The sequence below is a fragment of the Amblyomma mixtum genome, chromosome 3, assembly GCF_055824585.1.
Source record: "Amblyomma mixtum isolate Tamu chromosome 3, ASM5582458v1, whole genome shotgun sequence".
Taxonomy (NCBI): Eukaryota; Metazoa; Arthropoda; class Arachnida; order Ixodida; family Ixodidae; genus Amblyomma; species Amblyomma mixtum.
Genome location: NC_143014.1, coordinates 249,148,776 through 249,174,266, shown reverse-complemented (window position 1 = coordinate 249,174,266; position 25,491 = coordinate 249,148,776). Strand labels below are relative to the sequence as shown.

Genomic DNA, 25,491 nt, shown 5'->3' with positions numbered 1-25,491 from the left:
TCGTTAGGCGGCATCCTGTGTGCACGTGTGTACGGCGAGGCTGACCCGCGCCACAGTGCGTGGCTCTTTGTACCATGTCTGCAGCGGCATGCTTTGACATATTGTCACGCTAGCTGCAGGCATGAGTAGCGACGACGAGAAACAGATGAGTTGAAATGGCGTTCCTCGAACTTGGCGGCAACCGGACTTTGAGAAACGGGAAAGCATAATTATCTGAAATCGTGATGGTGGAAAGTGTGCATATGTGTACAGTGTCGCGATGAGTTACCTTCTTTCCCCAATCATTCATTGGTTGTGTTAATCTTTCCCCAACTGCTGATTTGTGGTATTTTCCTTTCCCCAATAAGTTATTGGCTGGATGTTTGTATAGTACTTGATTGGTTATTCTCCCACCGAGGGCGGGGACATTGGTTTTAAAACCAGCTGCTTCGGCAGGACCGAGGGCTGGTTTCGTCACCTAGAACTGCGAGCCAGTCAAGTGTAAATATGTTTTCTCCTTGCTTGTATCCTCCTTTGTGCTTTTAATTGTTATAAAAAGTTAACCTCTCCTGAAGTGTCCTCTTGCAATGTGATTAAGCAAAACGAATCTGCAAGACGTCAAGAATCCTTCAATCATCATCATTAACTAAATTTCCCTCAACGAGATCAAGAGAGGGAATCCAACTGTCCTATTTGAATTTTTTCTGTCTGTGCAACGCGCATGGCTGAACTATTTGGAGACGCAATCGTGGGCAGCTCATAGCATTTGAAGCGTTTAAAGGCAGTTTGCGGCCTCTTGATGTCGTGGATAGGATTGGCTTGAGAATGGCAACTGTTCGCGCCGATGTGATACAGTCTACACCGATGAGAGGAGCGATAAGCTCGCATAAATTATAACGGAACGCCTCCCTGCTACAGCAACATCACGCCGTGCCTTTGGCGTGCGATTTTGTTCTAGTTGGGGCAGAAAACGCCGTCACATGCAACGGTGTCACGAGACGCTCGCCGTTGCACTCCCCCTGTCGTCCTGCGTGCGCACTAGGCACCGACATTGGCGAGATATCCGAGTCGGCGGAGACGCGTCATCGCCCTCCCTCCCACCAGGCCACGTTTCCCGACTCATCGTCGGAGCCTTGCTTTTGTTCCCAGGAAAGTCTGAACATGACGATGCGCATACCGACGCGCCAGGCGGATCGTAACCAGAGGGATGCTTAGCGCACAAACCGGCCGAGAAGGCGCCGACATCATGTATCCAGTGGCCTAAAGGTAAGCTCTGTGGGAGGGAGGAGGGGGGGGGGGCATTCTCGAAAATGAATATCTCGATGAGCGACAATTCTTGCGCAGACTTGCTATTTTAACTCCACGGCCGAACTTAGGCTCTGCACGGGGCTCTTACACGCATACAATACTCTCACCGCTCTCGTAAAACCTATAGACTGCCGTGTTCTTGCATGAAAGTTTTGCCCGGTGGAATTTTTAGGGCTTCGTTCCTACTGAACAAAGAAGTCACTGTGGGATAGTAAAATGTTTTCTTGCCTCGGTGGAAGATTATCGAGGCATTTGTAGTACGTTGAAGGGGTATTGTTGATGCATATTTATTTCGAAAAACGGGTGCAGCGAGAAAAAAGTAGGCAGACACGGTGATAGACACACGTACGACACGTAGACCGTATCCCCCAGTATAGCCCAAAAAAAACCTTTGCGCAATACTTGGCGCATTATAGGCGGAGGAGAAGCGCCCATGATTGATCAGCTATACGCAAAGACAGTCGACTGCAAGCGCACATCTTACCGTGTGGGTAGGGTTGAAGTTTTGGTATGCACTCGATTCTGATGTAATGAGGCGTTTGTATATTTATGTTGGCTTACGTGCTTAAACCACGAGCTAGTCGGGAAGGCGGGCACTTGACACCATTTCCTACTTAATAATTTAATCGCCATACGGAAGCAAGTGGCGCAAATGAGCAAATCCTGTAATATGCATGGTAGGCCAAGGCTTCGCTGTAGCACAGCCAGAGCGGCGGACGGTAGCTCACTCGAGCTCGTCCTGATTCTTTTTGTCGAAGGGATTGGCAAAACTTGCAGGCTCCGCATATGCCGGGCGCTCACTGCGCAAGCTGTGGTGCGATGGAGACGGCAATACGACCCCCTTCATCGTTTCGACCCTAACTGCGATCTCCCAATGCCATGTGGCCTGCACAGGGACAACGGTGCTTTCGTTCATTGGAGTGATTTCAATGTGGCGTATATTAACTACTGCATAAAATCCGCGAAGTCTAGAATCAAACATGTCCAACATACTACATTCGGAAATATATCGCGCTCGCGTCTCGCCTGGTAGTTCTCGCTGAAATCAATGGACTGCTATTTCGGTCTCACGCACAAAGGACTGCCTGTGTTTGTATCCTGAACGGTTGGTTCTCGTCTCCTATCGGTTGGCAACAAATAGTTATATTGCCGGAGTCACTTCCGGCAACACGGACGGCAAACGTATGACGGTGCCCGGACTGGATCGACGCCATCCTGACAAGAATATGAGTGGCGCTGTGCTCGTGGTGCTCCCCGACACATCAACAAGCCGATAGTATCAACTAACGAATGGTACACCGACAAGCATGGCTTGACGGTACCATCCGAGACAACCTGAAAAGCAGCCGGCGTGATCCCGATTCCGAATTCTGAGGCGCCAGCGACAGACATAGGGAACTTCACTCTTATCTCGCTTGCGTCGGCGCTTTGAAAGCTGGGAGCGAAAGTATTAGGAACTCGACTGTCATGGTTGCTTGCAAAACATGGTTTCTAGGACACCGCCCAAACTAGTTTCTATCGATCCCTGGGCATTGAAGGCGGGCTGCTGGCTGATTTGGTGTCATCTTGTATTTAACTTGCACCGGCAGTGTTCAGGCCATTCTTTTCACAGACGTCGAAAAAGCATAGGACGGTATGAGCCATGCAGAAATCCTAAACTCTATTGACGTAAAGCTCCCTTTGCTTCCGCTGGCACACAGATTTGTAAAATCATTCCTCGAAGGCAGAACAATTATTGTGCGCATCAACTGAGACACCGCGGGGCCATTTGCTCATTTTTCGGTGTGGTGGTGGTGGTGAAAACATTTATTACGAATGAACAGGAGGTATGTTTGGATCAGCCCGTAAGGGACCGATCCTTACAAACACTAGGTGGAGGTCCCTAGTATGGGACCCCAGTGGCGGTTGCCGCCGCCCGGGCGCGCCCGACTAAGGCTTGTTGGGCCTGTAAGTCGTGGCAGCCGATCAGGGTCGCCTCCCAGTCCTCCCGGGTTGGGTTGGGGATGGGGGGAATAGCGGGGTTGGAGGGGCAGGCCCACACCATGTGATAGGTGTCAGAAGACACTGCACTGCAGTGTGGGCAGCTGCCGCTAAAGGAGGGGTCAAAATGTTTTAGCGCTGCCGGGCACAGCAATGTATTGGTGAGAAGGCGGAGAAGGAGCCGCTCATCCGCCTTGTTCAGGTGTGCCTCAGGGATGAATATTGGCATCGATATTAGTCAACATGCTTTTTATCCTTTGTGCTCGGCGCCCGCAAGATATGCCCTCTTTGCCAAAAGTATTAAAGCAATGGGGCTTATTTCTTACATAAACAGCGGAGAACTTATGGCACCCCTTAACTCTAAATCTGTGTAGCGCAAGATCTGCTGCCCTCATATTTCCAGACCTTTTGGTCTTCAGGAGTGCTATAAGGTATCGGCTCCAGCCACGGTGAGGGAAAACCCCGTTGCCTACTTACTTTTGGCAAACACAATACTTGATAAGTTTTCGGTGCTCGCTGATGCCATCAACATGCGGGTCATTTTACGCAACCTGTTCTCAACTCAAGCGGCTGCAGTTTCGTCAGCTCTTTATACCACGATCTAATCCTCATCAGTCGGCCTCAAGCTATCGGGGAGTAGAAAAACTACGCAGGGCACTTACGACTACTTACGTGCTTTGAAGGCAAAATCATTAATTTTTTAATTAACATTTTTTTCCTTTCGGATGACACACCTATTCATTACGACACACTCGTAAGGAAACAAACACATTAGGTTCACCTTCATTCGCCACAAAGCAACGCGGTTTTGTGGCCCAAGGAAAAAAACCGGGCTTGCAACACCATTCTGGCAACAAGGATTTGTTACGTACTCCAGGTACTTCACTGCGCCAGACATTACATACAGCGTTGCCATCGTGTGCAGGGGGCGGGGCTAGGGCACCTGTATGTGAGACAGTTGGTTGCCCATTTCTTGTTTCTCCTTGATTGTTCACATCCGATTATTAGAGCATTCTTGCAGGTTAACTTCATGACTCTACTTCCGAACTTAGTAGTTTCTTCCAATTTTACTGAGCGCCCCTGTTTTCAAGGCTTTATGCAGGACGTTTATGCCTCCGTGTGGTTTTTGACAGTTCGGGTTTAAAATGAGTACTTATATTCTGTTTCACGCAAAAATGTGTACAACGATTTGATAACGACGCTCTTCCCGCCGCCACTGTAATGTTCTGCCTACTTTAGCCTCACGGGTCATGATGTTTTAAAGCGAGTGCGTAAAATGCCAATTTTTCCCAGCACCGAAACATTTTTCGGTAAATTACACACCGATACTCTACCTGTCAATACCTGGCTCCATAGGAAAAAAACATTTCTGTGTCTTCTGTAAACTGCCGCTTGTGGAATGTGCTTGAAACAATTGAACATTGTTTTATAGACTGCAAAGGCGCGGTTTTGTTTTGGGATGTGCTGCAGAGGTTGCTACAGAAAGATTTTCTCCTAAATTCTTACAGTGTGCGCTACCTTGTTTCCCAACCCGACTCGAAACCCAATGATATTCTTCTGATTGGGCTTCATAGCCTTTGGAAAACGCTCATGCAAGACCGCAATGTTGAACCTGTTGTTTCGCCCAGAATTCATTTTAGCCAAATGTTGCGGCAGGTAACTCAGGTAACGGACATTTACAAAGGCCCCGCCGCAGTGGCTCAGTGGTTACGGCGCTCGGCTGCTGACCCGAAGGACGCGGGTTGGATCCCGGCCGCGGCGGCTGAATTTCGATGAAGGCAAAATTCTAGAGGCCCGTGTGCTGTGCGATGTCAGTGCACGTTAAAGAACCCCAGGTGGTCGAAATTTCCGGAGCCCTTCACTACGGCGTCTCTCATAGCCTCAGTCGCTTTGGGACGTTAAACCCTAATAAACCAAACCAACCAAACATTTACAAAGAATTGGACTTCTTTACCGGATTGGTTTCCTCACCTGATGAGCTGTATATTCTTGCCGGCCTTTTAGTTCTGTCATGTTTTCTATCATGTTTGTGCCACGTATCATCGCCTACCTAGGTGCTGTGTGAATGGTTTTTATACACACACGCACGCACGCACGCACGCACACACGCGCACACGCGCACACACGCGCACACACGCGCACACACGCGCACACACGCGCACACGCACACGCACACGCGCACACGCACACGCGCACACACGCACGCACACGCACATGCAAACACACACACACACACGCACACACACACACACACATATATATATATATATATATATATATATATATATATATATATATATATATATATATATATATATATATATATATAAGAAGGGGGTGAAGATCGGATGGATCCGGTAGAACATAAACGTAATTCGGTTGACACACGGTCGAAAAACAACAACTTTATTCTTACGTTTCGACCAGGGTCTGGCCTTCGTCAGAGTCAGAACCACGACTCTGACGAAGGCCAGACCCTGGTCGAAACGTAAGAATAAAGTTGTTGTTTTTCGACCGTGTGTCAACCGAATTACGTTTATATATATATATATATATATATATATATATATATATATATATATATATATATATATATATATATATATATATATATATATATATATGCCGCCGCGGTGGCTCAGTGGCTATGGTGCTCGGCTGCTGTCCCGAAAGACACGGGTTCGATCCCGGCCGCGGCGGTTGAATTTCTTTGGAGGAGAAATTCGAGGCCCATGTACTGTGCGATGTCAGTGCACGTTAAAGAACCCCAGGTGGTCAAAATTTCCGGAGCCCTCCACTACGGCGTCTCTCATAGCGTTAGTCGCTTTGGGACGTTAAACCCCATAAACCAACCAACCAACCATATATATATATATATATATATATATATATATATATATATATATATATATATATATATATATATATATATATATACTTTTACTGGACGCCGCAACCGACATCGGCTTTCGTGGCTAATTGGCCATGTAAACTTATCGCCCTAAAACGCCCGCGCCCGATACCAACCACTGGGCACTTAGCAAACTGGCCGCCTCTTCAGCTGGTTGAGGACCCATTCGAAGAAAGCCCGGCGGTTAATATTCGGCTGTCGGCGATCCGCCACAGTTAATCGTGGCTGCTTCGCTTCCGCGGGCTATAAAACAGGCCGCCTAGATATTGAAGGCTGGTGGTGGTGGTGAAAACATTTATTAAAAAGGGACAGGAGGTATGTTTGGATCGGCCCGTAAGAGACCGATCCTTACAAGCACTAGGTGGAGGTCCCTAGTATGGGGCCCCAGTGGCGGTGGCCGCCGCCCGGGCGCGCCCGACTAAGGCTTGTTGAGCCTCTAAGTCGTGACAGCCGAGCAGGGTCGCCTCCCAGTCCTCCCGGGTCGGGTTGGGGATGGGGGCAATAGCCGGGTTGGACGTGTTTTGCAAGTATACCTCGTCCATCAAGCCCATTTTCAGCACCTTACCAGGGTATTGTCTGAAAGCCGTCAATCGAGAAGGTATGTGAATGATCGCTAGACTTTCAAGGATCATCGCGATAGTGTCCCTTCAAGAGTATACCAGCTTTCTGAAGATCGCTGGCTGGACGCAAGCCTCCTCATTCGACATGTGTGCTCATGGGTTTTGCTCCGTCTGGGGCATTGCTGTTGCTACTTTAGCGAGTTATACCTTCGTGCTAATTTCTAGAACCGGGTGACCAAAAAGCGAACAACGACCTACTTCTCCAACAACCACCTCATACTGCGTCAACTCTTCGTAGACGGATTGCTGAATAAGATACCCAGGTCCCGTCGCGCTCTATTATTCCCGGTTCCGACGCCAACATTGGCTACTGAAGTAAGAACCACTACCTGCAGCCACAGAGAATCCGTCTTTGACCAGGCGTCCTGCTCTGAGGTCATGCGACTTCCTGTGGGAAATTGGTTGATGCGATAGATGGAAGCCCCCCCAGCCTTACTACTCCTATAGATATCATCGTGATTCGAACCGGTGCCCTTCGAGTCATTCGCCTCTTTATGTCGCAAAGTATTGCTATCTGTTGTACTTGGTAGGGCGCCTCTAATGCAGGAAGGACGCGCGGCAAGCCTGTGCCGGTGGCTGTTGTCCGGCGGCTGCCCGTGGGTATACGAGGGGTAGGCACCAGTGCACGCATCGCGAGCATCGCCAAAGCAGCAAGATGTTTAGCTGTGCTTGAACGTTGAAAAGGACAGATGGCAGGCATAAGTTGAAGGCGAATCAGGGACGCGCGGAGGTCCGCTTCCATGCATGGCAACGCCGGCCAAGGCCACAGCGGTTTCCAGTTACTCTCCTCGTTACAGGGAAGATGTTCTCGTATGGTCCAAAATAAAGTTCGTACCCTCTCACGCTACAGCTCATGGGGTGAGGGGGGGGGGAGCAGGGGAGTGCAATCTGCCAGTATCGATTTCCTATACCGCCAAAGCAATAAATGATGTGCTTTAGCCTTCAAAAGGTCTTCAAACGCACGCACGCGGGAATTTTGAAGCAATACGAAGCTGATATTCTGGAAGCAAGAAGGAGGGCAACCCAAGACAAAAGATCTGGTTTCTTCCCGATTATGTTTGTTTGCACCCACCTTTGTTTGCACTTGTTGTATCTTTGTACGTTATATTTGCCTCTCGCGTGTAATGGCAGGCACTCATTGATGGCAATCTTGAACATGCATTCGATACTACTTGGGGGTTCTGAAGTATTCTTCGGGATTTCTCCGCTGAGGCGCGGGAAATGATCAAAGCGAGGATATGGCTTGATCACGGTTATTTACATTGATGGGATATGCACAGTGCAGTCTATTAAAAACGGGAGTTGACGCAAGTGTGTCCGAGCGGGACAGCATCTCCAACCAGAATCTGGATACAGCACATTTTCCTCGCCAAGGAAAACAAGGCTCTCCATCGTTTAACGGCTTTCCATCCTGGGAGGGTGCGCGCTGCGTCTCCTGTCACATTGCCGACACGGCCGCCCGGCACCCAGCCTCAAGGTGCAGGTAATTTTCTGCTCTGGGTGCTGGTCGTCACTTCGTTTGCGCGGTAACTGGAAGCGTTGGTGATTGCAGACTGCTAAGCGTCCGGACCTAACTTGTTCGGCACTGCAGCCCAACGGTGACGATCGCTCGCCGCTCAACCCTTCAGGTTCTCTGCAAACTCCCTCTCATTTTCTTTATTCATCGGCTGCTTGCTGCTAGTCTACACATGTGTACACATGCACATACAGATATAGACCCCGCCGTCCCGATCGTCTTAAGGGTTTAGCAGCGCATCTAACTCCGGCGCGACCAGCGCGCCACTCGCGGCGGCGTGCGCGCTCCCATCAGGAAGGCGGGGGCGGTCCGACGGCTCCGGTAGGGCTGTGCGCGTCGTCACCAAGAGGCCTTCTTCATGGGCATCTATCGCGCCCAAAAATAGCTGGACCTCTCTTCCATCCAGGGGTCCAACAATACCTTCCTAAATTCACTAAGAAACTCATTTGACGGCCAAATAACGCGACCAGTAGGAGACGACACACGCGAGTGCTGGGTTGTACTCGTTTGTCGTGGGAAACGATTTTCCTTTCTAATTTGTAATTTAACTCTTTATTCCACACAATGGATTGTTATGATTTTTTATTCTGCTGAATGGACAGCATATTCATTTTTAAGCAATATTTTTATAAACACAGCTTGAATTACTGCTGTGGAAATAAGGTATTCTGACGAAAACTGAGTTAAATCGAGCGAATCACATTGAAAAGAGCCCAGGAAACTTTGCATGCTGATATCGACTAAATTATTTGCATAATTTTGCATTCGCCGATAGTGTACAGTTTTTCGAACACTCAAAACATATCATATAACAGCTTGGATGGAGCTACTTTTTGAGCGGATAAGAAATTTTCAAGTTGTTCTCAGTTCTTGAGTGGATTTCACTTGTTTCTTTTTCTTTTAAAAAAAAGCGCCTAAATATTGTGAACAGAGAACTTGAGAAATGCTACCGAGCAAATGGGTGCCACAAGGCCGATACAACGGATGTCTTGAAGGGGTTTGCTAAATTGCCAACCTCATTTCAGACGACAATATCCTTTGTTTAGTTGCTCGGTGGAAAGGATTGCTGTGCTAACACAGGGACTGATGCAGTACCAGGCCATTTTCTTCAACGTATTTAGAAAACTTGCAACAAAAGAGCGACAAATACACACGGACAAAGAAAAAAAGACATTGACTGGTGATTGACGCAACGAAGACCAGAAGAGAGCTCTGGAGAACATCAAAAAGCGCTGGCGCAACGAAGCCTTTTGGGGCCCCCAAAGTCCCCCACCACAAAACAGTACAGAAAATGACGGAACGTGAAAAACAGGAACTGCACAGTGTTTCTTTCAAAACTAAGCGGTAGTCTTTTTTTCGTCAAGTAATAATGATTTTTTGCACAAATACATTCTGACAACAGAGCAAGCTCTGCTCGGTTTGACCTACACTCACGTCGAAAAGCTTCCGTTCACGTTCTGCGATCGAACCTTTTCGCAGGTCTATTCGACAGAGACGAAGTGAGAGAGGCGCAGCTACGACGCTAAAACAGAAAAAGAAAGTTGCCAGGAAGGCAGGAAATTCAGAACGATCTTTGCAATATTGAGTGAAGTAATATTTTAGAAGCTCATTTCATTCTCCCCGCATGTAGGGGCAAAATGCAGCATTTTAGATTTTTTAGTAAAATTTGACTGTGTTCTGCTTCAGCTGTCCTTTCCATATTTACTGAGCGCGATGACATGGCGGCAGTGAATGATTCCAGTATATTTGTTCGTCGCTGTTTGCGAAAGACAAAAAGAAAGCGATGATCTGCAGATTTGTGCCGAGTTTTGCCCCCCCCCCCCCCCCCCCCCCCTATATGTGAGGTATGCATGCGCTGCTCGCTAAAGGGTATTGAATCTCGCGCCTGACTGCGGTGTTCAGACGAACATAGGTTGACAGAGAGGTGCACTTAATGAGCTTCTCGTAAAAGCGTGCATTCACCGAAAACAAAAACTCTTGCGGAAGCGAGGTTCCAATGGCTAGATGACGAAATCATTCAGACAGCTCGAGACGTTTCAGAATGTTTGTTCAAAAGGCAGAATAATTTCAGTGCGTGATAAGCACTGCAGCAGTAAAATCCCCATCCTTCGTTGATTGCACTCGCAGGAAGCCAATACGCGCCACAATTCTGAAACGTATCCTCGAAAAATATTGCCAACACAAAGACTCCTAAGGACTACAATCGTTCAATAACCGTGATTTCAACCCCTGTCAATACCGCGTAAGCTTGATCAAGGCAAGCGGGCTAACCGGAAACAGTTGACCGAGGATCAGTTGCAACTTTATTGGTTTATTGGCGTTTAACGTCCCAAAGCGACTCAGGCTACGAGGGAAGCCCTAGTGAAGGGCTCCGGAAATTTCGACCACCTGGGGTTCTTTAACGTGCACTGACATCGCACAGTACACGGGACTCTAGAATTTCGCCTCCATCGAAATTCGGCCGCACCGGCCGGGATCGAACCCGCGTCTTTCGGTTCAGCAGCCGAGCGCCGTAACCACAGAGCCACCGCGGCAGGGCAGTTTCAATTTTAAGCAAACTCATCACTGTCTGTAGCGCAGAGACCGCTTTTGGTAACGCCTGTCGCTGGGGGCTGATACCACGGTCGTTCAAATCAAGCGGGCAGTTTTTTGCTCTGTGAGCCCACACACTGACATCAGGGCGCGGTGTCGTGGATTGAAGTTTGGTTGGCTAACGTCGGGATTGCACCGGAACCATGTGAGAACTTGATGGGAGAGAAGGGTGTGCTTGAGATTCCGGCGCCACCTTTAGGAACAAAATTTCTTGTGCGCGGACAAATGTATTCGTATTAAATTCACAGAGGACTGTAAGCGCAGCACGCTGATAAGACTCTAAAAATAAGATTTCCGCCGGCCGACAGCAAATTTTTCCAGCTCGAACACAGAAAGACGCAAGGTAGCTTGGGCGGTACGATGGCAGAAAAATTGATGGACACAGCGTTCACTGATAATTTATGACCCTCATGATGTTGTCAATCAAACAGAATACCTCAAGGATGAAGGCAGCAGCGTTGGGACTTTCTTAAATACGAAAGCATTACTTCAATAGCAATTCTGAAGAAGCCAAAAGGTCTCTGAAGCCCCGACCTTGACATTTGACCTTTAAGTTGTAATGACCTTGCCTGAATTTGACTGCCGGTGAACATGGATGTGCTTGAGTACAAGACAGGCGAGACCCAGTCTAAAAATGAAATTGGCCCACCTCAAAAAATGCGGTTGCCCACCCCTGAAATTTGGGTGGCCCACACCCGGAAATTTCAAAATTGAGTTGACCGAAGTTCAGAACCGACCTCGGACAGACTCAAATGAGCTTGGCCCACCCCTAAAATATGAGTGGTCCACTACTGAAAATGTGAAAACTGAGTTGACCCACGTTTATAAACGAGCTAGGATGCCTCCGAAATGGCCTTTGCCCACTCCTGAAATCTGGGTGGCCCATACCCGAACATTTCTAAATTGAGTTGACCCATGTTCGGAACCGGCCTGGGACAGACCCAAAATGAGCTTGGCCTAACCCTAAAGTATGGGTGGTCCACTCCAGAAAATTTGAAAACTGAGTTGACCCACGTTTGGAACCCAGCTGGGTGCCTCCGAAATGGGCTTTGCCCACTGCTGAAGTTTGGGTGGCCCACTGCAGAAAATTTAAAATTTGAGTTGACCCATGTAAGGAAGTTAGCTGGGACACCTTCAAAATGGGCTTGGCCCACTCTGAAATTTTGGTGGCCCACAACCGAAAATTTCAAAATTGATTTGATCGAACTTCGAAACCGAGCTGGGACACCCCCAAAATAGGCTTGGCGCACCCCTGAAATTTGGGTGGCCTAGCCCCCGAAATCTGAAAATTAAGTTTACCCACTTTCGGAACCGAGCTGAGACATCCCTACAATGAGCTTGGCCAACTCCGAAATATGGGCTGCCCACTCACGAAAACTTCAAAATTGAGTTTACCAAATTTCGAAACCGCGGTGGGACACCGCAAAACTGGCGTTGCCCACCCGTGAAACTTTGGTGGCCTGCTCCCGGAGATTTGAAAAATGAGTTGACCCCCGTTCGGAACCGAGCTGGGACACCACCAAAATGGGCTTGGCCCACTCTGCAATTTGGGTGGCCCGCTGTCGAAAATTTGAAAACTGAGGTGACCCACGTGCGGAACCGAGCTGGGACACCACCAAAACGGGCTTGGCCCACTCTGAAATTTGGGTGGCCCACTGTCGAAAATTTGAAAATGAGTTGACCCACGTTCGGAACCGAATTTCTTCGTTTACTCAGATTTTAGTCGAGGCTAAGGGGTTAGAGTAAGCTAAAATTAAAATACAAACCAATTTTTGGCTTTTTACTGATCTCGAAGCCTCGAATATCATTTTGATAGCCATATTCGGTAGCTTACACGATTTCCCGCCTTTTGTGAGAGGCAGAAAAGCCGGGCAAACCCCAAAAAACTGACAGCCGTGTTTTCTAACCATTCATATCACTTTTCATTCCTATGGTCCTTGTCCAATAGTCGCTGTTACCAGTGACGTAGGCCGAGTGCGAAGACGTCTTGCTGGTTGTGGCAGAAACTCGCCCAAAACGCGTTCCGCGTCCGTATCGCTGTAGCGGAACTGCGCCAAGGACCACGAATGAACACGACAAGTTCGACCCGCCTGACGAGCTTTGTCGCCGCTAATCTAGTTTCGGCAAATAAACTTTGCGTCGTTTGTGCAACGAAATGGCTGGGCGTGGTCCGTGCGGCTCAGCCGAACTGGATGCGGCTGGAGGAGACTGGCCAGCGGCGGCACCACGACTTGCACAGACCACGTCCGGTCGCCGCCTCTTGGACCGGCTACACATCAAACATGACTACCATATTGAGGAAAAGGAGGGAGTGCCAGAACCCTGGAGACGCGCCCTCCGGGTCCGACCCCTTCCCTGCAACATGTCCAGAGAAGACCATAGCGGTCGTCGCCAGGCGCGCGCGGAAGCGTTGACGCGATACTATGGTAACCAACAACATGTGTATTACGTGGACGTTGCCGGCCCACACCACGGGGTGTAGTACACGGCCGCAGTCGTACACAACACAAACACAGTTAACGGGCTCACTTTCAAAGCCTACAGCGCAACACACGCGGAGGAGATTGCCATTGCTCTGGCTCTCACTACTCCCAAGTCGAAACACACCATCACCGACTCGCGAGGGGCCTGTCGGAACTATGAGTTGGGCTGGGCTCCCCCGCTTGCCTGGCGCATATTGGAATATAGCTGCTGATGCGAAGATCCAACTCCACGCAACCTGATTTGGGCCCCCGGTCACCAGGGCCTCCAGGGAAACGAACAGGCCGATCAGGCCGCCCGCGCGCTCTCTCCCCGGGCTATCTCCCTGTCCTTGGACGCCTACTCCCAATCAGACAATCTGGCCCTTACATTCAAACACATCACCGATTACTACAAGGAGGAGCACCGGCGCTACCCGGCCCCTTGTAAGGGACTGGATCGCGCTGACGAGCGCCTCCTCATCAAAATTATTACTAACACTGTACTGTGCCCGGCGGTTCTTAAACATTTCAACGCATCCTTTGATGGCACGTGCCAGTTCTGTGGGGAGGTGGCTGACACCTTCCACATGGTTTGAGCGTGTCAATCAAACCCATCTATCCCCCCCCAACCCCAACCCCACCAGAGAGGACTGGGAGGCGGCCCTGCTCGGCTGTCAGGACCTAAAGAACCAAAAGGCCTTAGTTCACCGGACGCGGGCGACGTTGCTTGCCAATGGGGCCCCGGAATAGGGGCTCCACCTAGTATTGTTAGGGGAAAGGGCCAATAGGGCCTACCCCAATCACCTCTCTGTAAATATTTATTGCACTATAAATGTTTTTCACCACCACCACCAGGTAGGCAGTGTCTGTGATTGGCCGTTTGCTTTCTCATCTGCTCTTGCTTTCGTCGCATTGATGTCACGGCCATATGAAACAAATGATTGCAGAATACGGCCCTAGGAATGTCACTACGCGAGAGTAATGCAAGTTCTGCAACTCGCACATCTATACTTTCTCATGATATTTATGGTTTATGTGGGTTTAACGTCCGTAATCGACTCAGGCTATGAGGGAAGAAGCGTCACCACGGGTGAACGCGAAATGGCGACAATTAATTTAGCCATGTCTTCTGGGAGCGCGCTCCCAGAAGAATGCCTTGGTTAGTTTGAAGATCTCCATATTGCCATTTTGTACGCTGAGCTTATGTACAGTCATTAGAGCATAGACCGACTTGACGCCTGTGAGATCCCGTAGGCATGTGGGGTATCACCGGGTCGCTACATCGCGATCTGGTTGCTTAAGGGGCACTGTCGTTGGAAGTACTTTATTGGGGGCAGACAGAGAACTGATCAAAAGGGAGGCCACAAAAGAAAATTGACGAGCAAAATGGCACTGAAATGAAACTTGTAGTCCCTACATGGATAGGGGCTACTAAACAGATGTTTCAGTGCATGATGGAAAAAAAAAAAAACTGGCGTAAATCTGTGCTTAGTCTTCGATATCACATACCAAAAAATGACATTTTCTTTTATTGTTGAGCAGTTATTAGGAAAACATCGTAAAAGGTACATTTTTGCCGGCGGCTTTTTCTGCAGTAAGGTGCAAAGCTAGTGAGCTGGGGAACGGTACTTGTCTACGGAGTAGGTTTTCTTTTTGTCGATGAGTTTTATTCTATGAGAAGTGCAAAAAAAATATGGTGTCAGAAAAGAATGGCAAAAGTCAATATTGGCTACAAAGGCTTAACTCTAAGGCAGTAAAAATAAGCCAGAGCGAGGAATAATATGTGCCAAAAGCCAAATGACATATATTGCTCAGAAAATGGGTCCTAAATATACCGAAGAATGCATGGGAAGTGTCCGCCCACCTCGCGCCCTTGAAGAAACCCACGAGGGCGAATGTAATGCGGAACCATAAAGTACGGGGTTCATTAGCCCAAGTGTAGGGTTGAGGGATAAAATTCCATTAATTATCATTAAGCTGAGCATGACTGCTTTGAATTGTCAGGAAGGCGTAATCTGCATACAAAGGCAAATATTTTTTCTGCTCCTGCCGCCTGATGCAGTGCGTGGTGCATATGGAGCGCCGGGGGGCGCATAGCATGTGATCAATTAATCAAAAAATCGCCTTCACGGTACGACAGCGCCATCTGTGCTGAGAAGAACCACGCTCAAAGGTGGAAAATCCCCGGGGTTGTTCTCCCAGGTATCGCGACAGCGTGCTGCGTAGCCGTAGTCACGGACAGTACACGTGTGCATCGCTGTCAGGAAGAGATCGGTTTCTGCCATCCGGTCTGTCACCAGAAGCTTTCCTTTGTGCGTCTTGAGCGCACGTTCGCCGCCGACCGTCCTGGTAGAAAACCGAGCCAGACGCTGCGTGCAGTTCGTCATCCGGTCCCACGCTGGCCGACTCACGCCACCGGCGCTGCTCTGGGCTCCCATTGGCTGCCGAGCTGCCGCGACGTGTTGCTGCCCCAACCAGGGAACCAATGGGCGGGTCGCAGACAAGCGCAAATAAAGAACCGATGACGCTGGTGCTGAAAGCAAACCCTTCTTCTTTTTCGATGAAGAGTTTGATTATTTTATTGCAACAGATGTATCTATTATTTCTTTCAACTCGGCATTATGCAGAACCTGCACGGCCTTCGCGGAGCTGGGATTATTCGAGCGGTTAGTGATAAGCGCGTGCTGGTTACCGTTCATGAAAGTGAGATCGCACTATCAACGACGAGTTACCGAAGAACTGGGCATAATTCACGTCAGCAGCAAGTTTTATTTGAACACTATCGAGTATTTGGTTTATGGGATTGGTTATATTGTGGTACCGCCCTTCGTGGTCCAAGCAGTTAGGTAGAAACGTTTTCTACGTGGTACATGGAGTAAACCCGGACGCGCGCACCTCGGCGCATGTCATGACAGGTGGCGTCGCGAAACCCGCTGCCTTCTCTGCGCAGGCATCCAACCTCTGCTCGCCAAGCTGCCAGCCATGCTGCTGCTATTGTGTACGTCTTCGAGCGTCACTGATGCTGAGGAGAGCAGCGCTCAACGACGGAAAATCCCCAGAAGGACAATTCTTGCGTCCATGCATAGCAACACTGGGACAGACTCATAGGCAGTGTGCGAGGCGACTGCTTTCTGAGGTCGCATTCTGCCATCCTGTCTGTCACCAGATGCTTTCAGTTGCGCGTCTTGCGTATATGCATTCGTCGCACAAAGCGTTGGAAAAAACCGAGCTACGTGAGCAGCGCAGGCCGCCATCCTCTCTGACCTTGTCAACTCGCTCTACCTTCTTTTCCACTGAGCTCCCATTGGCTGCCGCGTAATGTCGACGTGTTGCTGCCCGTGCGGAAGCGCCAGTCAGAGCCTCGCGAGGAGAAGACAATGATTGAAGTGTAGAGGTAGCTAGGAGATATTGGAAAGCCTCCGGTAGCCGTAGCACAGTAGGCGTATGCCGGACGAGCTCCTCACCTGGCCACTGCGCATGCGCAGGAGGCATCTGCCTGGTATGCTATACGTATCCGCGAGTATGTCGCCGCTACTTACGCGTATGATAGATCTCTCCACTGGCGGAATACTGCTTATGGGTGCGGAAACACGTTGAGTAAAAAAAACAAAACATTCGTCAAGAAAATCAGTTTCAACTTCGCTGCAGCTTTTCTAAGGTCGGATTAAATTTGTAACCCGGTCCTTCCACCGGCCAGCAACTGTGTAATTGAAGTAAGACCTGTGGTGATTTAATTTCTTGACATTGAATACGGCCAGAAGTAGACTTCTGCCGGGGTTGAGGGTATTAGCGAAGCCGGTGCGCAGTTCGCAGCGGAAGCCCAAATTTGACAACAGGGGAGCTTAGAGTAGAAGTATAACGACTTCTTAGGTGCATTACTTACACTTCGTCTCAAAGCTAGAGAACTCGAGAGTGCCGGATCGAATCTGCAAGGCGTAGCCCAAAGAGGTGTTCTAACCTCTTTGGGCTGACTCAAAAGTCACAAGCCATGACGGATTCCAGCGTACAAGAGCGGGACGCCATGCAACTCACCCATGGGCCCAGTGGAGCTCACAAACGCACCTTTGGTTTGTGGAGGCGCAGAGTAAGAGCGCTATCAGAGCGAGTATGCGACCAGACGGCAAACTAAACAATTCACCCTTTAGTGAAGATGGTGGACTAATGAAATGCGCGCGGAGACCCGCCATTTAGCAGGCCCGCCTACTCCCGGAACCTCTGAAAGATGATGTGGTTGAAATGCTTGGCTGGGGCGTTGAGAGCGAGAGAACGCAGGAGGTTTCGGTTTGAATTTTTGCTTTTGCAACGCACACGGTTGAACTGTTTGCAGATGCAGTCGTGGCCAGCTATTAAATTTCGAGCATTTAAAGGCAATTTTATCCTTTTGATGTCATGGATAGGATGGGCTTCAGAATGGCAGCCGCTCGCGCCGACATGATACCGTCTACACCGACGATAGCTGAGATAAGCTCGCATATATTATAACGGAGTGCTTCCCTGCTAGAGCAACATCACGTCGTGCCTTTGACGTGCGATTTTTTTCTGGTTGGGGCAGAACACGCTGTCACGTTCTGCGGTGTCAGGAGACGCTCACCGTCGCACTCCCCCTGTCGTCCTGCGTGCGCATCAGCCGCTGACATTGGCGAGATATCCGAGTCGGCGGAGACGCGTCATCGTCCTCCCTCCCACCAGGCCACGTTGCCCGACTCATCGTTGCGCCCTTGCTTTTGTTCCTAGGAAAGTCTGAACATGATGCGGAGCATACCGACGCACCAGGGGGATCCCAACCAGAGGGAGGTCAGCGCACAAACCTGCCGACAAGCCGCCGACATCATGTATCCAGTGGCCTAAAGGTAAGCTCTGTGGGAGGGGGGAGGGGGGGGGGGGGTTGGTTATTCTCGAAAATGAACATCTCGATGAGCGACCCGTCTTGGGGTGACTTGTTATTTTAACTCCACGGCGATGGTATGACTCTTCACGGGACTCTTACACGTATAGAACCCTCTCACCACACTCTCGCCGCACTGTTCCGACGCGCGTGCTCGTGGGTTATCCGCATCATACGCCTAAGTGTGACGACTTCAGCTACTTATTCCTTCGTGAGGTTTTGTGGAACCGGGCGACCAAAATCCAAATAACGACCCACTTCTCCAACATTCACCTCATACTGCGTCAGCTATTCGTAGGCGCATTATTGAATAAGATACCAACGTCCCCTCGAGCTCAATTACTCTCTCTGCGGACGAGAACATTGGCTACTGAAGTAAGAACCACTATCTGCAGTCATACACATCCCTTTTCACAAGAAAGTAACACCCCCAGAGTCACACACATGCACTATTTCCTCGAGAACAAAAATGGCAGCAGTCAAGTTACAGAAACACAGTTACATTGATTCAATCATTTTTTTCCCTAAAATGTGGTCTTACGTATCGTGTCCAGTAATTTAATAAGGCAGTGCATCAGTTTGGAGCAGTAGTTTCTAGGAAGACATATTAATTACTTTTGAAATTGTTTTTATTAAAATGAACAACCGCTCCTTATGTCGCAAAACTATGCTAACTTTTTGCTATCTCCTTAACTTGTATCCTACAATATTAGTCCGTTTTGCGAGGAATGTATAGTAATTCATAAATACAAAAAAAAAATACCCGCAGCGTACGAGCCACGTCATAAAAAGGTGTACAGGCGTCTTGGAGTCAAATCAAACCTGGACATAGCCGAGGACCGGAATTTAAACACAGTGCAAGGACTCTGCTTCTGAAATTTTTTGAATATAATTTGATCAAAGCGAATTCAATGTATCGCAGATCAATGAAGGCTTGAAGCCGTTTGAGATATGAGCGGTAGTTACAAATGAAAAAAACGCAATTTCAGAAAAATACAAAGCGAAAAAGTACGGCAGAATTGTGTATTCTGATGTGATCAGAGAAGATGCAATTACTTTTTTAAACATGTTTCGGTAGATTACTTCCCAAAGTGACGTCGGCATTACATTTGTTTATTAGTGATATTTGGGGGTTGAATGAATAAAATAAGACTAGAGAGCGGCAGTCGGAGAGAGCTATGATTAGTACATGAAGGCGCCGGTTTAGAAAGCAGTTTCTTCAAGGTTAGTAGCGATGGTTTCTATTAAGTGCCATTTCTGTGCTCCTTGATTTCTTATGAAAATATATTTGACGTTTCCATGTTTCATTATGCAATGCACCAGGACAACTCCGGGAGTTGTCACGGAAATGAAATTATTGCAACATAAGTACATTTAAAAATAAAAATTTCTGGTTATTAAATTTCCTCCACTTCTTCACTTCTCCACTTAGGGTTTCTCACCTTAAGTTTTCTCCACTACAACATGCATCATGTCTCGTCTAGTTTCAACAGGTATAATTATGGAGTATTTTTTCTTGAATGTGCGGAATCTGGAATCCGAAACAAAGTCCAGTTTTGCTGTAATGGCAAGCACATACATAATCATTTTCTGCGAAAAACTCAGGGAGGCACTTTGTTCACCTAAAGTGCGGTGAGGCGAAAGCCTTTAGCGCGGTGTTGCTGCTTGTGTCACTGATGTGTTGTTAAGATGTTAGGCTTCGCCTCTAAGAGTGAAATGCGACAGCGTCTTGCAACGCCTCCAGGGAGTCTATAGAACGCCATCGCCCGTTCGGTTGTAGGCCTTGCTCGTCGGTAAATTGGTTTTTGAGGAAATTAAGTGTATCTGTCTCGCATATCTGGGTGGATACCTGAATATTGCCGTAAGGGAAGGGAGGAAGAGGGGAGTGAACGAAGAGACCGTATTCACTAGACGCGCCTTTGTTCATTCCGAACCATCGAGCTGGCGTGGCGGAGTGGTAAGCATGCTCATCTCGCACTCCTGAGACCGGGGTTCGATTCCCGAACTCGGCCAATTTGTTACGCTGTTTTATTTATTTATCTGGCCTGACTAGAAGGGTTAAGTAGGCTAATTGGGTAATTAAGCAACTAACTAAACTCAGTCCCACTTACTTGGAGCATCACTATACCATGCATTTAAATGTTTGCATGGTTACTAGCCAAAGTACAATTTAGCCCCGTTTCAAATTCGCGCATTGGGACGTCACGACTGCTTCGACCAACTGAAAAGCATGACATTTTTGTCGACAAGTCCTGCTTACAACGATGAAGCATTAAAGCCTTCCGCCTTAAAACGATTGGAACGAAATGGGCCCGCAACAGCTAACGTGTGCGCAAATCCCACGTAAACTAAAACATGAGCCAGATCCTGCTGATGTAAGGATCACAATGAGCAAATTTACTCTTGATAGCCCTTTTTGTTAGTTTGAGCCTAACAGCTTGGACTGTTTTGAGGGTGCTTTCATTTATTCTGTCTTCAGCGCTACGTTATGATCGACTGCGAAGGACATGAAGACATTGACCGAAGATATGAACCCTGCAGACGACGATAACGATAGGGTAACAATTAGCCTCGTCGCCGAAGAAGAAAGGATGCGTGTGTTTATTTATTTAACGCATTTATTTGTACTAGTTATTATTGGCTTTCTAAATACTCTACTAGCGAAATGGTGGAGTCAGACAGGAAACGACAGGAGCAGCGGTTGTCTTGTCGTTTTGTGTTCTGTTTGATTCTACCCTTTCGCTTACTAATCATGAATTTAGGAGTCTGCCGTGAAGTAGAATATATTTTTGATGTCATACATCCTGGCATGTTTATTTTTTCGCTGCCGAAGTGTGAACAGAAGAAAAGAAAGCTGTCATGTGAGAGCTTGTGGCAGCTAGCCTGCTGTTCTCGTTCACTTGCTTGTGTTGGTGGAGCATGGCAGTGCCCTTTATTGCACATAATGAAATGTTATTGAATCGTTATGAGTTGTTATTCTGCTGAATTCACAGGATATTAATTTTTGAGCATTATTTTTATAAACAGAGCTGGAATTACTACTGCAGAAATAAGATACTCTGTACAAAACTGAGTTTAATCGAGTGAGTCACACCGAAAAGAGCCGCATACAAAGTTTACATGCTGGTATCGACTAAGTTATTTACATTATTTTTCATTCGCCTCTGGCGTAGAGTTCCCCAACATGAAAAGCATATCATATGACAGCTTGGATAGAGCTAAGGTTTGTGCGGATAAGAAACTTTCGTGCTTTTCTCAGTTCCCGTTTGGGAGTTTTTGGCTGGTTTGAAAAAAATAAAAACGCCTCAAACATTGTGAGAAGAGATCGCGGCAAATGCTATCGAGCAAATGGGTGCCACAAGGCCGATACAAGAGATGTCTTGAAGGGGTTTGCTAAATTGCGAACCTCATTTGAGACGGCAATGCCCTCTGTCAATTTACTCGGTGGGAAAGAATGCTGTGCTAACCCCGGTACCGATGCGGAACCAGGCCATTTTGTGCAACGTATTTAGGAAATTTGCATCAAAGGGTAGGCATATACACTCGCTAGAATACTCGCGAGACACCAGAGCGAGTGTTTAGTCATACGTTTTTCGTATTCGAGCTGTGATCTGGTGGTTCAACAGTATTTTCCCTTTTCCGATTCTGATGTTACCTTTCTTGAGGACTAAGCATAACCATAATTCCTGATTATTAACCTCTATTGGAAGCTTCTCGCGAGAGCAGCCAGACAAGTCTCACGGCGAGGGTTACAGTCGAGAGGCCCGGCCGCTGCTGGAGTCATGCTGCACTCAAGTGATTCCAATCCGACGAGCGCACCCACTTTTCTCCAACTCTCTTGTTGGCAGTCACTGGAGAGGCTTCTGTGCCTGCACGCGGAATCGCAATAAGGAAAGCGCTGAATACGTCAGGTGATGAGCGTTGCGACCTCTGTGCCATTTCGGCTCACGAGACGCTATATGACCTGACCATCAGACGGGGGGTTTACAATGCGGTCTGACGAGCTTTTGGGCAAAACACTTAAGTTTTCTCGACGCTTCATTGAAGAATGTAGGTGCAGATAGATGCTATAGAGCGTGACTTAAGGCGCACCGACAAAGGTGTCCTGCGAAGTAAGAAATCAAGTGGGACGGGCATACCTGTAATATAGCTTATGGCGAAAGCATATTCTTTGCGCCGCAGGTACGCCAAGCGCGAGCACATATGGGGAACAATCATATAGTTACTGCATCGAGACTCGCAGATCACGACCAGGAGAAATAATTCCTCTAAACAGCCCTTTTAATTGTTAAACTGCATGACAAGAAAAACGTTAGCAGAAAAACTTTTGGAGAATCTTCGGGAATTGTTCGCAGAGGCTTTATCTCTCAGCCTAGCTAATGCAGAGTGCCGTGGGCCTAATAAGTTTAAATAATGATTTAACTATGCGATCCTATTTATTTCAACCTTTGATTCTGAAAAATGCTAAAATCAGCCATATTTTCATAAGCCATTATTGACTAAACTTGCCTCTACTACTTTGCGCTACGCAACTTTTAAGCCTGCGTCAAGATTACACAGATATCTTGCAGGCGTGACCCACCACGTGTATACAGCAACTCACCGTATGGCTGTCAAAATTGGCCGTTTCCGAGCAGAGAAAATAATTGTGAAGTGAGCCTTGGCAAACGACAAAGCAGCCTAAAAGGCGCAATTTTCTGCAAGGCCCTATTTTCGGTGCTGTGCACGGCAACCGAAAAAATCGTCCTGGATTATTTAACCAGTTATTTATTGCAATAAGTTATCCGTCTTAACTTTTGAAATGTTTAGGAGCGTTTGCTCCTCGCGTTCTTACGGGAAAATTCTTTTAGCAGAGGGATACACGTGGTGTTAAAATTGCGACGTAGTTTTATGCGCGGACTAAAGTAAGAATGATTGTTTTATTGTTCGCTCCAAAACACTGCCCTTGTTTTATCGAGCTCCAGGTTCGTCGGAGCGTACGAAAAGAAAAATACATGGACTCATGTTTGGCGCAAAGAAGGCAAGAAGAGAGCTGTTGAGAGGATCAGTAAGCGCCGGCGCAGCCAAGCCTTTTGGGCCCCCCAAGGACGCCTACCACAAAAAAGGAAACAAAATGACGGAACGTGAAAAACAGGAACTGCACAGAATTTCTTTGAAAACTAAGCGATGCACTTTTTCGAAAAGTACTAATGGTTTTTTGTACAAATATATCCTGACAACAGAGCAAGCTCTGTTCGCTTTGACCTGCAATCACGTCGAATAACTTCCGTTCACGTTCTGCGATCGAACCTAATCGCACGTCCATTCGACGGAAGGAAGGGAGAGAGCTGCAGCTGCGACGGAAAAACAGAAAAAAAATGTTGCCAGGAAGGCAGGAAATTCAAAACGATTGCGTAGACAGCATATATAGGGAAACCCTGGCTGTTGAACTGCCTCTAGACTGTAACGTGTCGTGGAGAAAAGCAGTGCCGGTTTCTGCCTGTTCTGTTTACCATGTGGATTTTGGTGAGAAATGTTGTTTATACACCCAGGAAAGCATAATTTCGGGGTCTGTTTTCAATATTGAGTAAAGAAATATTTTAGAAGCGCGTCTCATTCTTCCCTGCATGTAGGGGGAAAATACGACATTTGAAATTTTCTAATATAAAATTTTACTGCGTTCTGCTTCGGGTATCCTTTCTATATTTACTGAGCGCGATGCCATTGCGGTAGCGAATGATTCAGTTATATTTGTTTGTCGGTGTTTGTGGATGACAAAAAGAAAGCTATGATGTACAAATTTGTTCCGTGTTTTGCCCCACCCTCCCCTATAAGTTTTGGCATGCATGCGCCTAAATTCGGGGTTCGGCCGAACATGAGCTCAGAGAGGTGCACTGAATTCTGCTTCTCCTAAAAGCGTGCACTCAACAAAACGAAAGGCCTTGCGGAAGCGAGGTTCCAGTTTCCAGATGACCAAACCGTTCAGATGAATCAAACAGTTGCAGAATGTACAGGGTCTGTCCGTAAAGTAATGAGGCAAGTCCCGGTGCGGAGCGGGGTTGCGCTAGATCGGGAAACCGCTTTTGGGGGAAGGAGGGGGAACCTTCAGCTTCACAATGCAGAGACCTCAGTTGGCTTTGAGCAGGTCAAGCGAGTGGACGTGTTCGTACGTGTAGCGCTGTTCCGTCGCTGCGTCGAGGGAACCATGTAGTGAACGTTGGAACAGCGCGACACGGTGAAGCTGTGCAATAAACTGAGTAAATCACCGACCGGGACATTTGACAACATGTGTAATGATGCAGTGTTCAGATCCCAAGGGTTCCAATCGCCCAAAACGCTTACAAATCGCCGTGAAGACGCTTAGGACCACACAGTCAACGTTACCGTCCGTAACCGTCATCGACAGGCGCATGGACAGTTGCTCGTCGTGACCGTCGTCACGACCGTTTGTAAATAGTTTGTGCCATTAGAACACGCAACGTGGACATCGCATCGTTCCCACATGCTGTCAATGTCACGTTGCTTGACTCGGTAGGTGATTTACTCAGTTTTATTGCAAAGCTTCACCGCGTAGCGCTGTTCCAGCGTTCACTCAGTGGTTTCCTCGACGCAGCGACGAAACATGTGTACACGCTCGAAGACGGCCACTCGCTTCGCCTGCTCGCAGCCAACTAAGCTCGTCGCATTGTGAAGCTGAAGGCTCCCCCTCCTATCCCCAAAAGCCCTTTCCCAATCTAGTGCATGCATGCGTCACGCCGCGACTTGTCTCTTTACTTTCAGGACAGACCCAGTATGTTTGCAGCGCAAGAGCTTTTCACTGCGCGGTAAGCGCGGTAGCAGTAAACTCACCATCCTTCCTTCATTGCCCGCGGAGCAAGGCAAAAGGGGCAGAAAGTTTGTTCCGTGTTCCTGAAAAAAATGGCCACCACAAAACCTCATGATGATGAGAATAGTTTCACAACCAGGAATTTCTCCCCTGTCAATAGCGGGCAAGCTTCATCAAGGCAAGCGGGCCTACCGGAAACAGATGACCGAGGATCAGTTGCAATTTTGAGATAACTCATGATTGTCTGTAGCGCAGACACCTATTTTGGTAACACTTGTTGCTGAGGGGCAATACTGCAGTCGTTTACCTCAAAGCGCACTTTTTTGCCCTGCGTGCACGTACGGCGACACCAGGGCACGGAGCCCGTATTGCAATTTCTTTAGCTAACATCGCTATGACACAGGAACCGCGTGAGAACTTCATGGGGGAGAAG

At 48.1% G+C, this 25,491-nt stretch overlaps 1 protein-coding gene across 4 annotated transcripts in view; it reads left to right on the top strand.

The window, feature by feature from the left end:
* Positions 1-23,493, top strand: part of LOC149354286 (uncharacterized) — a 59,642-nt gene extending 36,149 nt beyond the window's left edge. For 3 of the 4 annotated variants that reach the window (XR_016291271.1, XM_089583266.1, XM_089583265.1), the window contains exons 3-4: positions 18,103-18,218; positions 23,218-23,493. Coding sequence is in view for 2 of the 4 variants with exons in the window: in XM_089583266.1 (XP_089439392.1) it covers positions 18,103-18,216 (114 nt within the window). In the remaining 2 variants the exon portion in view is untranslated. Of the gene's footprint in view, positions 1-18,102; positions 18,219-20,732; positions 20,812-23,217 lie in introns of all 4 variants that reach the window. The other variant, XR_016291270.1, reaches the window with a different exon arrangement.
* Positions 23,494-25,491: the final 1,998 nt, after the last annotated feature.